Below are 14,603 nucleotides of genomic sequence, written 5' to 3'. Positions count from 1 at the left end.
AAGCAAAGCTTCAGAATAAATGTCAAAAGTTAGTTTCCTGTGTTTCTGGGGAGAGAATCGCATCATTTATGTCACTCATTAAACAGAATGTTCAAAATGGTCATGTGCATGTTGGTGCATACTAGCCATTTAATGCGTGGTATTTGTAGCAGTGGTCAGTGATGCTGGCAAGACATTTAGGATATTATCTTTTCAAAATATAAATTTTCTGATTAGGGACATTCTCTGCACCATTTCACTGTGAGTGTAGACTGTACGTTTACATGTGACAAATAAATATCTGAATCCGACAGGGGCAGCTCAGCCTAGATCCCCCATTTAAGTATTCTCCGATTACATTGTGACCGAGCCAATCAGGGACTGTGTTCTGACTGCTGTTCTGCCCCCCAGTAGAACGCAGCCCCTGATTGGTTCCCGTAGTTGATGCATGAAAATGAAATACAGGTCTCTGGTCAAAACAGCTCCGAAGCAACGAACGTGCAGTTATTGCAGAAATAGACTCAATAATAACAATTAAACAAGTACGAGAGTATGCACTAGCAGAGTTTCTCAGACGAAAAGACGTTTTCGCCGTCCCTCGACTGGATTTGGCAAACGTTTTGTTACGCTGATTGGCTGAAAGAGTTGGTCTGTCAAGGCAAGTACTCCCACCGCCCACAATAAATGTTCTGGGGGGGGAGGGGGGGATACTGATCTGCCGGGAGAAACAGAATGTGAGCTTGCTAAAATCAAATCGAATAAAACTTTATTTATATAGCGCATTTCATACACAAAGGCAACACAATTCGCTTTACAGAGAGAAAGGGGCGATGTACAGAGATAGAAGAGGATGGTCTCCTCTATCGGAGGCTAGTAGCCAATACCGCTGCACACCACCAGCAGAGGGCAGTAGAGAGTGCTCATAAACCTGCACCGCTTACTTCATCACCTGGGTGTGGCTCTTTTTTTTTTTTTACTTAGAAAAAACTATGGCCATGCACAGCATATGGGGTTGATTTATTTCATAATAAATTGTTTAAAATGACAGCTTAGCGCAGGCTCTCTGATAAAAAAAACTCCTTTAGGCCCCCAAGGCGTGTGTGTGTGTGTGTGTGAGAGTGTGTGTGTGTGTGTGTGTGTGTGTGTGTGTGTGTATATAACGGTGCTCCATAACCCGCACGGGTTTAGCTGACAGCCAGGGTTTTCAAAGCCATTTCCCAGGGACCACAGGCTTCACATCTCCCAGCCACAGCAGCACACCTGGTCAAACCAGTTCAGGGGCTGGAATAATTAGTGGGGTTAGTTGAATCAGGCGTGATGACGCTGGGCTGAGAGGCCGCCAGAGGCCCCTGCGGAATGGACTGGGAAACCCCGCTCTGTTCCCTGGGCCCCCTGGAGGGGGGCTGGCTCCTGGTTCTTAGCCGCTGGCTCTTTCCCTCTTCCGCAGAAGACGGGGTGGAGGAGGAGGATGGAGGAGGAGATCTCTCTCTCTCTCGGATGGAGGGAATGGGCTTTAGTCGTCCAGGAAGAAGTAGTTGCCGCTCTTCTTCTGCTCCACGTCCTGGATGATGGAGAGAATGACACGGAAGTGGTGTTCAGAGGAGGAGAAGAACGAAAGGAAACATCTGAAATGGTCTCAACAGGGAGGGGGGGGGGGGTTGTATTCACCTGGCAACCTTTTAAGCGCTCCTTTATTTTAACGCAAACTAACCATATTACGAACTTTGACCCCAGCTTCCACCTCAGCGTGATTCCAAAACGCGAGTGTGCAAGCCTGTTTGCGAGTGTGCAAGCCTGCATTGAGTTCAGTCATCGGCCAGGTTAACACTTTTGGCCCAGCGAAGATGCGTTTGGAATTACGGGAGGAAGTTGGGGTCAAATTTGGTAAATGCGCAAACACTGGCTGAGAAGGCGATGACTGAGGAGACAACCCCCGGCGTGCTGAATGGCACATTTAGTTGGAAAAGCTTCCAGGTCGAAGTTCAGATAAAACTGAAGCTGTGTGCACATATTGCAGTGATGAACTTTACATGAACTGTCTTTACACCTCCAAGTAAAAAAACAAACAAAACTGATGCATTTGTTTTATCACATCACCTCCCCCCCCAAACCCCCCCCCCCAAAAAAAACAGACAAGTAAATACTAACATTATCATAATTAATCACAGCTTATTATTGTGATTAACTCAATTCATTTTTTGAATCGCTTGACAACACTAGAAGATAAGTCACCTTAATGGAATTCATCTTGTTGATTCTTGGTCTGAAGTTGTTGGGGTCTCTCCTGAAGGTGATCTCCAGCTGTGAGAGGAACTTGTTCATCCCAGCGAGGAGCGTCTGTGGCCTGGGGGGGAGGGGGGGGGGAGAGAACAGACATTTTCAACACCCGTCTCAACCTCAAGGAAGCCATTCCTCTTTCTGCAGGCGTGTCTATCCACCGGTGTGTACATGGAAGTGTATTTTTGCGCTGCAGATGAATGTGTCAGGTCTGTTCTGGACGCGCGCCGTCTTACGTGTTGGCCATGGTGCTCCTGGAGGGGATCCCGTCGAACACGATGACGCGGTCGGCCAGGTACGTGGCCATGATGAAGTCGTGCTCCACCACGAAGGCCGTCTTTTTGGCGTGAAGGATGAACCTGCAGACAAGAGAGAGAGAGAGAAAAGGGAGGGAGAGAGAGAGAGAGAGAGAGAAAAGGGAGGGAGAGAGAGACACGTCAGAGGTGCTCAGAGTACATCAGTACACATGTCACTTGAATTGTCCTGGTGATACACAACTACACTACTAAGTGTCGTTTTTGGCGCCATCTAATGGTGAGGTTGCAGATTGCAATGCAACAATTCTTATTTTCATGAGATTATACACAAATTCATATTTTCAAACATATGAATGAAATTATATTCAAGTTCTGACATATCCGTTAAATTTTATTTTCACCACTAGATGTCGCCAAAAACAACACACTGCACATTTAAGCTCACAAATTCACTTTGATATTCATGAAGTGATGAATTCCTCCCTTGTGAAACATCCCATGTCAGTTAAAGGTCTCATTCTGCACTTTTGAGCGCTAGGTGGCGCCAGAGACTGCGGGTCGTACCGCTTGATGACCCTGGCGGCCATGAGACGCTGCTCCGAGTCCAGGTAGGCGGACGGCTCGTCGATCAGGTAGACGTCGGCGGGTTTGCCCAGACACAGGGCCAGCGCCACTCTCTGCAGCTCGCCCCCAGACAGGATCTGGACCTGAGGAACGCAGACACACACACGCACGCACGCACGCACACACACGCACACACACGCACACACACACGCAAACACACGCACACACGCACACACGCACACACACGCACACACGCGCACACACGCACACACGCGCACACACGCACACACACGCACACACACGCACACACACGCACACACACGCACACTTGAGAGCTCCAACAGCCTCATATGATCCCAAGTTTGTCTTTCGTCTAAAGCGTAGTCCGTATGCACGCGGCGCCGACCGACGCCGACATCATCAGCGATGCCCGAACTACTTTGTCTCGCCGTCCGGACAAAATGTAGCGTTTGTGAACCGTTTCCTGTCATCGCTAAACAAGCGCGGCGTTCCGGCCGTAGCCGCCGGGGGGAGGGAGGAGTGACCCGGGCGGCCGCCACTTACGTCCTGGTCGATGATGCTCTCCATCTGCAGGGGCTTCATGACGTCCGTCACGAACTGCGGGTGCGTGTAGGCGTCGCGGATCTTGTCGTGGAGGAGCGCGCGTACGGTACCCTGCAGACGGACAGAGGGGGTCAGGGGGCGGGGTCACGAGAGATGGTCAGTTAGGGTCAGGGGGCGGGGTCACGAGAGATGGTCAGTTAGGGTCAGGGGGCGGGGTCATGAGAAATGGTCAGTTAGGGTCAGGGGGCGGGGTCATGAGAGATGGTCAGTTAGGGTCAGGGGGCGGGGTCATGAGAGATGGTCAGTTAGGGTCAGGCCGCGAGGAAGGGGGACGGGGGTGTTCCCGGGGTCTGGGAGGATGGCAGGATAGCGACCGACCGGGGTACCGACCTTGAACTTGGGGCTGATCTTCTGGGGCTTGTAGCTGACGTTGAGGACAGGCACTTCCCCTGGAGGAGACATTGAGCATGTGTGATGTGTGGTAATCAATCAATCAATCAAAGCTTTATTTGTATAGCGCATTTCATACACAGAGGCAACACAATGCGCTTTACAGAGAACAAGGGAGGTGGGCATAGGTCCCCCCCTACATGCTCAATGACTGCTAAATGCCTGTAATGTAATGTAATGTACATATTCCAGAGGGAAGCAATAAATAAAACACCATGTACCGAGGTGGTCAAAATTATTAGAAGACCTGACGGATCTGAAAAATTGACCTTTTTTGCCTCCAAAACATGATTTAATTCCAGTATGTTCATGAAACATGCAGATGGGCTCTGAGCACAACACATATCAGAAGCGAGTCATACTGTTTATCCACTTTTAACTTTAATATTTGGTATGTCCACCTTTTGCCACAATTACAGCAGCACATCTCTTTGGCATAGTGTCAATATATATACACCAATGTTATCCCATGCCTTGAGGGAGGCTACACTAGCTAAGCAGTTTTCAGCACTTTCCTCTCAGTGAAAAGTGCTTTATGAATATAATCCTGAGGGTTATTATGAGGAGGTCTACAGAGCGGGTGCAGTGTGAGCTCCTACCTCCTTCGTCTGATTTCAGACGGCCGGCCAGCATCCTGATGAAGGTGGTTTTGCCCGTCCCTGAGAACGAAAACCACCAGAGAATTCAGACACATGTATCAATGAGACGTTGTATTTCCCGCCTTGCAGGAAAATATCTTAGAGCACAGGTTGCCTCCTCCTTTTCTTTCACTTTTGTGAAATGTAACCACGCCTTAGATGGCTTTGGGCGCTCAGTCATTCTCTCCGCCAAAATACATCTCACTTTCGGCCATGCCGCTAGTGTTCTTGTTTTCGCCTGAACTCAAAACTCCGCCAACGCGCTGCTACCTGTGTGGCTTTTCCTCTGAAATTGAATGGGAATGGCAACAACTGTACCTATCTTTGTTTTTGTTTTGTTTTTTTGTTCTCCAACTGTATTGCCTTTCTATCGTCCATTCACCTTTATCCTTGTTTGATTTCTACTTGACATGTACCTGGCCGTACCTAGCTCCCTGTGGGGTTCAATTTTGATTGTATTTTCCTGTTATTATTGCTGACTTGCAATGAAAGAAACTCAATAAAAAGATTTTGAAAATAAAAAAAGCATTTATTAATATAAAAAAATATAAAAAAAATAATTGTTTTCATGCAAGGTTATCTTGATAAATGAAAATGTAACCGGTTGTACCGTTTCACCGCGGTTCACCGTGAAACCAGTAACACGCACACACACACACACACACACACACACACACACACACACACACACACACACACACACACACACACACACACACCCTCCTTCCCATCTCTCTCTCACACACGCACACACACACACACAAACGCTCCTCACCGTTCTCTCCCAGCATGACCATGATCTCAGAGTCGGTGAACTCCCCCTCCAGGATCTCCAGGGAGAAGTCCCCCAAGGCCTTCTTCATGTGGGGGTACTGGTAGCGGCACATCTTCTTGATCTCCTCCTCGTTGGCCGTCTCCGCCACCTTGAACACCAGGGACACCTCCCGGAAACGCAGGTTCTCCGTGGGAACGTAGCCGTCCAGGAAGATGTTGATGCCTGGAGAGAGAGAGAGAGAGAGAGAGAGAGAGAGAGACAGAGAGAGAGACAGAGAGAGAGAGAGACAGAGAGAGGGAGAGAGACAGAGAGAGAGAGGGAGAGCGACAGAGAGGAGGGGAGAGAGAGAGAGGGGGGGGGGGGGCAGGATTGGAGACGGAGGATGTTGAGAGAGGACAGGTGGGAGATCATTTGTGAGTCAAATCTATAATATGAAGTTGTTTGCTAGTATAACATGTATTTTGGGGAGCAGATAAAACAACTAGGCATGTGTGTGATGTCAGAATAAAGACATGGATGACAAAGTAGTTAGAACTATCAAAAGAGCAGCTGTATGTACGCCCATAAGCCAGGCTGGACCTGGCCTGGTTTTTACTCAACTTGCTTCGGTGGAAAGACAGTTACATCACTGCAATGTGTACAGAGTGTTTACTAGTGTTTACCTGGCTGAATTAGCTACTGCAAGGCTTGTGAAACACGCAGGTAACTTATCCACGTTTCACATCCTTTCAGTAATTCAGCCAGGTAAACACTCACGTTTGGAATTACAGGAGGAAGTTGGGTTCAAATTTGGTTCAAATTTTTTTTTTTACGTGTTAAAAGTTTCCAGATAAATCGCGTTGACAGCCCTAATTTAAACAAACGTTTACAAAGACGAACATAGACAGGGCGGATTCATTACAGTGTGAAAAGGCCGTGCGCAGGTTATTTTGGGTGAACTGTCTCTTTAAGCGTGTACCCCGCGGCCTGGCGGCGGCCCCCGTGTCAGACGGAGCGCCGGGCGGAGCACAAATCGGGCCGGGTCACGGCCCACTGGCCCAGACTGCCATGCGCAGCAGGAACCAGGGGCGGCGGGAAAAAAACATTAATGTAAGAATCGCTTTTCTGTTCTTGATCGATTCACAAATTCCAAAAAAGATCCCCATCCATCCATAAATTTGCGGGGGAAAAAAAACAACTTTTCACAAGTTTGTGTTTGACGGCTCCCCTAGGGGGAGCCGTCTCCTGGACACAGACGGCGGAGTGGAGCTCCGAGCGGCGCCATTGGTGGAGAGACAGAAAGGGGGAGGAGCGTCGTGACTCCTGGGTTCCGCTTCGGAAGCGGTTCCGCTGTGAGCGAACTGAAAGAGAGAGACAGGGGGGGGGGCGGAGAGCGGCGGTACCTTCCCGGACGCCGAAGGGCATGGTGACCACGCCGTAGGCGCTGGGGACGCCGTACAGGCAGCAGATGAAGTCGGACAGGTAGTCCAGCACGCTCAGGTCGTGCTCCACCACGATAATGTACCTGGGACAGGGGGGAGGGGGGGGGCGTCAGCCTCGGAGAGAGAGCTCCCTCCACCTGGACCTCAAACACTCACATTCATAGCCTTTGGAGCATGTGTGTATGCAACAGATAAAGTGTGTGTGTGTGTGTGTGTGTGTGTGTGTGTGTGTGTGAGAGAGTGAGTGAGTGAATGTGTACGAAAAAGATGTGTCCTAGCCTTTGGCCTTGAAGAGTGTGTGTGTGTGTGTGAGAGAGAGAGAGAGAGAGAGAGAGAGAGAGAGAGAGAGAGTGAGTGAGTGAGTGAGTGAGTGAGTGAGTGAGTGAGTGAGTGAGTGAGTGAGTGAGTGAGTGAGTACGAAAAAGATGTCTCCAAGCCTTTGGCCTTGAAGAGTGTGTGTGTGTACGAAAGAAAGATGTGTCCAAGCCTTTGGCCTTGAAGAGTGTGTGTGTGTATGTGTGTGTGAGAGTGAGTGAGTGAGTGTGTGAGTGAGTGAGTGTGTGAGTGTGTGTGAGAGAGAGTGAGTGAGTGAGTGAGTGAGTGAGTGAGTGAGTGAGTGAGTGAGTGAGTGAGTGAGTGAGTGTGTGTGTGTGTGTGTGTGTGTGTGTGTGTGTGCCGCCCACCTGTCCGGGGTGATGAGGGAGCGGATGGTGATGGCAGCTTTTAACCGCTGCTTCACATCCAGGTAGCTGGACGGCTCGTCGAACATGAAGCTGCAACGACACACAGGTGAGCCTCCCTGACCGCCAACGGCCCGCACGCTCGCTTTCAGAGCGCGCAAAGAGGGGGGCGGGACCACGACACAAATCAAGCGCACCCGACGCATGTGTTTTCTATGACCTGAGGCCCCGTGTGAATGTGAGGATCGGGTTATGAGCGCGTCCGTAAGATAAAACCACCAGTGGCTCGCCCGAGGGAGGGGAGGGGCGTGTAGGCGGACGCCCAGTGACCCAACGGAGGTAAAGGGTGCGCCCGGCCGTCCGCACGCCAAGAGAAGGAGACGCACGTGTAGCGCACGAACACGCCCCGGGAGCTGCTTACTGGCCAATGTGTAAAGAGGGGCCGTCCCGACCGCGCCGCCGTGTTGTGATGCTCCAGGACTGAAGCGCTCGCATTATTGAAATATCACTCGGAAGTCGGGTGGCAAAATTCCCGGGAATGTTCACTAGCTTCCCATGGGAACTCACACGAATGAACTGGAAAGAGGAATTTATTCCCGTTAATTCCAATAAATTTCCAGTTCATTCCCTTTAATACCCAATTCATTCCCATTGAGGGAATTAGTGAATATTCCTGGAATTTTGCAACCCTACTCAGAAGTGCCTTGGTCTCCAGGACGTTTTTTGTCACAGACTCGACTCTATCCCACCGAATCTAGAGGGACATCTTGAGGTCCAGAACGAATCCACTTGGAAGTTCTCTAAAAACACAACCTTCCATCCTCCCCTCGCCGATCTGCCATGACAGGATGGGTAGCAGCCGTGTAGAGTAGCGCTTGCTTTCACCCATCCCCATTCATGTTAGATCAGAGGAGGGCTGCTGTGTTCGAATGGGGGGGCTCGGGTCAAATCCGAGCGGCGAAGACACGAGGGTGCACTTGATTGGGCGTGCGGTCGGTGGCGGAGGTGCCCCCGGACTCACATGTCGGCCCTCTGGATGCAGACCACGGCGATGGCGAAACGCTGCAGCTCCCCTCCAGAGAGGTCCTCCACATTCCTGTCCCTGAGATGAGTCAGATCTAACAACACAGAGAGAGAGAGAGGGGGGAGAGAGAGAGAGAGAGAGAGCGAGAGAGAGAGGGGGGGGGGGGGAGAGAGAGAGAGAGAGAGAGAGGGGGGGGAGAGAAAGGGAGTGAGAGAGAGAGAGAGAGAGGGAGAGAGAGAAAAAGGGAGTGAGGGGGAGGGAGGGACAGAGAGAGAGGGAGAGAGAGAAAGGGGGAGAGGGAAAGAGAGAGCAAGTGGGGAGAGAGAGAGAGGGAGAGACAGAGAGGGAGAAAGAGAGAGAAAGAGAGAGATGTAGGGATGGAGAGAGAAAGAGAGGGAGAGAGAGAAAGGGAGAGAGGGAGAGAGAGAGAGAGAGGGAGAGAGGACGGGTTAACAATGACTTTCCAACAAGTCTTTATTTTAACATTTGCCATACAGGTTGGTTATTAATTTTCCTATTCAAAACAGGCATTGTAATAAGCCAGCTGAGAGGGTAGGAGAGGCCGTCGGCCTGCGTGTCGGGACGGACGGAGCACAACAGAGCTGCGTACCGAGCTGATCGCAGACGATGTTCTCCGTCTTGGTGTCGTCTTTTCTGCTCAGGATGGAACCCACGCTCCCCTGGTGGCGCAACACAGCACTGCGGTCAAACGCCACACGGCGGCAGCACACCGGCACTGGACACAGAGCTGCCCTGTTCACTGACACGCCACGCAGGAAATCCCGTGACCTCGTTAGCTCGCTCGCTACCACTGACTCTGAAAGAGGGGGGGGGGGGCTGACCTTGACCGTCTTGGGGATCTGGTCCACGTACTGGGGCTTGACGATGGCCTTCAGGTCGTCCTCTAGGATCTTGGTGAAGTAGTTCTGGAGCTCCGAGCCGCGGAAGTAGGTGAGGATCTCTTGCCAGTCAGGGGGCGCCTGGTGAAGGAAGCACACCGGGGGGGGGGGGGGGGGGTTATAACTTTGCTACTCGCACGCTTTACCCCCCAACTGGGGATGCCACACCGAGGCGGTCTGAGCCCCGGCTAAGAGAGTTAGCGTTCATGCTACTGAACGGGACCCTTGGCGATGGCGTCCCGACGCCAAAGCGAGCAAAGGCTTCTGCGCCAACGTGGAGAGAGAACTGCGCCCACTCACGGCGAACTTCCCCAGGTTGGGCTTCTGTTTCCCGGCCAGGATCTTCAGCGCCGTGGACTTGCCGATGCCGTTGGTCCCCACCAGACCCAGCACCTCCCCCGGCCTGGGGATGGGCAGCCTGGAACACAGGACACACACACACACACGGACACACACACACACACGGACACACACGGACACACACACACGGACACACACACGGACACACACACACACACACACGGACACACACACACACGGACACACACACACGGACACACACAGACACACACACACGGACACACACAGACACACACACACGGACACACACACACGGACACACAAACACGGACACACACGGACACACACACACACACACAGACGGACACGGACGGACACACACACACACACACGAACACACACACACGGACACACACACACGGGGACACACACACGGGGACACACACACAGACACACACACACACAGACACAGACACACACACGATGGCTCGGTGACAAAGCGCTCCAGTGATGACGAGGGCATATAGAGCCTAGTGAGACCACACGGGCCTCGCCAGCTCACATTCTGTTTCTCCACACACATCGGCCCAGACAAGCTCGATAACAGACCCATTTGGGCCAGGACAGAATTTGGTCGGGACAATCAGCGTCCTATGACGACTCCTGGCAGCTACGGATGTGTTTTAGGTGTGACGACAGAGCGTGGTAGGACTGTTAGCCTGAGATAGACGGCGATAGACAGATAGTTCCTCCAATCACCTCCCAATCAAGTGCCCGCCCTTTTCCAAACACTTTCCAACAAAGCTTTCCCAGACGGTTGTGTGAAACAACCCATCTGGCGCGTCAGGATAAAGGGCCTATGCCTCTACCTCGGGACTGAACCCACCTATGCAACTTGAAGGAGTTGGCGCAGTATCTGTGAGTGGTCTCCTTCTCCAGGTTGCTTGGCAAGTTGACGATGGATATGGCCCCGAACGGACATTTCTGACGACGGAAGAGTGAGAGTTCAGATATCAAGGCAGTTTAAAAAATGCGATCACGTTCTTTAAACGGACAACTAAGGGTCTCTCGGCGTGTCCGTAGATCGCTCACCTTGACACAGATTCCACAGCCGATACAGAGCGTTTCGGAAATCCACGCAATTTTGGACTGAGGGGTGACCTCTATACACAGCTTACCTGCAAGAGAGAGAGGACCCGGGATAGGAGGCGTTAGCGCCACAGAAATCTCAAAATAACACCATTCAACTGTTCTATTTTACTTGGTCCTTCTCTAGGGCAGTCAGACGCAAAGGCTTGTCCTAGGAGGAGCATCGCTCGTTTGAGAATGAGGATTGAGTTTGAGAGGGTTAGACAGATTGTTAGACAGACGTGTTGAGGTAGTGGTGCTGTTCAGGTCGTACCCATTCGGACCACAGGGCAGGACTTCTTGCACTCCTGTCGACATTTCTTTGGCTTGCACTTGTCATGGTTGACGATGGCGATCCTGGTGTTCTTCTCTGACATTCTGACTGCCTCCTATCAGCTGTCGGCAGAGCAGAACCTCTCCTCCCCGACTGCTGCTCAAGAGATAAGTTAACAATACAGTCGTGGATGAGGCACAGGTCTTTACAGAGCAATAGCATAGCCTGCTGCAGGCTTTTGAGCCATGTCAGTCCTCCACCAGCAACATGAGATTGGAGGTGTGAATTTGACACCGGGATATCTAACGTTATCTTGAAACCTGCTGACAACCAGGCCTGATACAATTGCAACCAGGTAGCTACACTAGACGAGCACTGACAACCACACCCAGCTAAGCTTAACTTAATGTTAGCTAACCTTGGCCCTGGGTTCTATGTAACAACATTATGTCCATATGTTGCATCACTTGTACTGTTTCAAGTGGACCAACGTTAGCTGCCTATCCACCCACCCTCTTTCACCAGACAAACCATATGGTCACGTTAACGCTCACGTTAACTAACAGAAATGCTCTGCCGTCATTCAGTTGGAAGCCAACAGCTAATTCATCACAATTTGCCTTGGCGTTAATTTAACGCTAACGTCAGCTATTAGTTATACTGTAACAATATCTAATCTAACATTAGTTATACTGTAACAATATCTAATCTAACATTAGTTATACTGTAACAATATCTAATCTAACATTAGTTATACTGTAACAATATCTAATCTAACATTAGTTATACTGTAACAATATCTAATCTAACATTAGTTATACTGTAACAATATCTAATCTAACATTAGTTATACTGTAACAATATCTGATCTAACATTAGTTATACTGTAACAATATCTAATCTAACATTAGTTATACTGTAACAATATCTAATCTAACATCAGCCAGCCAGCAAGCCAGCAGCTGACACGACAGAGATGACAGGTGACACACACGCTCACCTCTCTCAGCAGTGCTGACAGACTGCTACATGCCTGCTGGTCTCTAGTGGTCCAGCCAGCTAACAGCTAACGTGAGCTAGCATTACTACGTAGCTAGCGAGGCAGAAACCTGTATACTGTTATCTTAGCACTAGCCAGCTAGCTAGCAGGATAACTCATCATCCAATCATTGTTACTCATCAAAATACTTAATACAATTAAAGGTTCATGTATGAACCAACTCACCCCGAGTCCCGTTTTATTGTGTCTGCCCTTAAAAAGTGTAATTTAACTTGTAAAGTGGTGAAATAAATCCGCTATTTCTAGCAACGTGTTCTCAGTGAGCCGAGAAGACGATGATCTCGCGAGATCAGGACGAGATATGGCGCGCTCTTGCGTAAAGCCTCTGTCGTCACTACGTTCCTGGGGTATCTGAGGTGAGTAGCCTGATGGTGAGGTAAGGAGCTCCTCACGGTGGAGGGACAAAAACAGATATAAAATCAGTTCCCACGTTTAGTTTAGTATTCTTTATATGTCCTCAACCCAACCTTCAGTTTTTAATTACTTACACCTTTTTCCTCCCATCAGAGCATAGCCTACTATTGGTCTCCTTTGGTAAATCACACCCGGGTGGTGAAGTAAGCGGTGGAGGTTTATGAGCAATCTCTACTGCCCTCTAGTGTTGGTGTGCAACAGTATTAGCTACTCTCGTTTGGTCTAAATCTCATGCTACGAATGGACACACGGACACACGTTACGTAGGCCTATAGCCTAGAAGTGGCTGCCTTTAAAGGACAATGCTCGTTTTTGACAACCTGGACCTTATTTACGACATATTATAAGACGTTTGACTCACCGAGATCACTTTGGTGTAGTTCGGAGGCATGTAGAAGAAATGTAAAATCCAGCGCGAGCCAGTATATCCATGCAATGGCGGTGGTGGGGGCACCGAGAATGCAGTTTCTAAAAATCTATTTTCTGCCGCGAAACGGTTGTTTTCATCAATCTGTCTTAATGAATCGCTAGTTGTGCTTACATAGAGCATAGGCCTGTTGTGGTTGTTCACATGCCTCTGTAATATGATCTTTCGAAACGTCTTTCGAAAAGAAATGGCTTCCCCACTTGCTCCAGCACGCATGCGCACAGCGCGCAATCGTTGCTCCAGCACGCTGTATGCATGCGTGCTGGAGCAAGTGAGGAAACTATTTCGTGCTATTTCGCGCTGGATTTTAAATGTCTTCTACAGGCCTCCGAACTACACCAAAGTGATCTTGGTGAGTCAAAAGTCTTATAATATGTCGTAAATAAGGTCCAGGTTGTCAAAAACGAGCATTGTCTTTTAAGTTTTATTCATAGTTTTTGTCCCATTGAAATAAATGATGGAATGTTCGGTTGTTAGAGTGGTGGCATCCACCATTCCTACAATTTTCACAGTACTTACATGAAAACTTACACAGAACTTACACTAAAAAGTTCGGATTTTCATGCTTTCACTAAAATTTTAATCTCTACTGTAAGGGATGCCATTTAAAGTGTTTGAAACATTGTGTTGAATGCTCTCCATTCACACGAGTGGCGCAATGTTCAGAACTCCACTCTAGCTCTCAGTTGGTACTTTCAAATTCATACCCGTTTTTCTAACTTGTCACAACTTCTAAGCTAAATGGACAGAAGAGTGCAGAAGACAGTGCTGGAAGGTCAGGTGAGGTGAACAGGCTGAGTAGTGAGAACACCCAGGGGGCGGGCCATGATAATCACGTGAGACAGTCACATTTCTTTTACGAAAGGCTCACAAAGCCAAATTTAAGAGAACCACAACACGGAATGGTCAATATAGCCTATACTGTAGCACTCACACCCCCTACTTGAATGAGCTGATAATCATCCAGGAGTATGGCCTATTGTCTCATCCTCCTTAAGACATTTCTGTCACCGGCCGCCACTGAATGTGGCTGGACTTAGAGAGCAGCAGCAGAATCCACACAAACTGACACATTGTAAACATTGTTTTGACATTCTTGGAGGCGTTGATACAATGTAGGTGCCTATGGTTCTCTGATTGGGTGACTATGACATTCTAACGGGATTCAGCACATTTATTTGAACGCGTCCAATATGACTGACCTCTATTGTGTCCACTGGGTGCAGCTACAATAACCGCCACAGTGCTGGGAGGCGACTGGTCCATGAACCCAAGGCTCTCTGTTACATGACTGTTTGCCATTGTGAATTTTTGTTAACAGAATCATGGTTCTTATTTTTTTATCTTATTTTTTTTAGAAGATTATAGTATTTGTGTAATTGGGTCAAATAAGCAAATAAGGGTCAGGAATATTGGGTTGTCCAACTGTATTCATTGGTCATTTGACATGCACTTCTCAGACGTGTCCACAA

The 14,603-nt window shown here is 49.3% G+C and overlaps 1 protein-coding gene across 2 annotated transcripts; it reads right to left on the bottom strand.

Moving 5' to 3' along the window:
* Nucleotides 1-728: 728 nt before the first annotated feature.
* On the bottom strand, nucleotides 729-12,567 carry LOC311322523 (ATP-binding cassette sub-family E member 1). Of its 2 annotated transcripts, none has more exons than XM_084454608.1 (18): nucleotides 12,456-12,567; nucleotides 11,231-11,386; nucleotides 10,921-11,006; nucleotides 10,715-10,812; nucleotides 9,829-9,946; nucleotides 9,472-9,609; nucleotides 9,240-9,309; nucleotides 8,627-8,723; nucleotides 7,609-7,698; nucleotides 6,887-7,008; nucleotides 5,505-5,726; nucleotides 4,691-4,750; nucleotides 4,032-4,090; nucleotides 3,642-3,752; nucleotides 3,078-3,220; nucleotides 2,493-2,615; nucleotides 2,212-2,323; nucleotides 729-1,540 (listed from the first exon to the last, which is right to left on the bottom strand). In XM_084454608.1, the coding sequence occupies exons 2-18, from the start codon at nucleotides 11,331-11,333 to the stop codon at nucleotides 1,493-1,495; spliced, it is 1,800 nt and encodes a 599-aa protein (XP_084310734.1). In that variant the 5' UTR covers nucleotides 11,334-11,386; nucleotides 12,456-12,567; the 3' UTR covers nucleotides 729-1,492. The 2 variants fall into 2 exon arrangements, with proteins under 2 accessions (XP_084310734.1, XP_084310735.1); XM_084454609.1 differs by lacking the exon at nucleotides 12,456-12,567 and adding an exon at nucleotides 12,231-12,271.
* Nucleotides 12,568-14,603: the final 2,036 nt, after the last annotated feature.

Source organism: Borostomias antarcticus (assembly GCF_949987555.1).
Source record: "Borostomias antarcticus genome assembly, chromosome: 20".
Classification (NCBI taxonomy): Eukaryota; Metazoa; Chordata; class Actinopteri; order Stomiiformes; family Stomiidae; genus Borostomias; species Borostomias antarcticus.
Note: the sequence above shows the minus strand (reverse complement) of the source record. Positions and strands in the feature narration are given on the sequence as shown.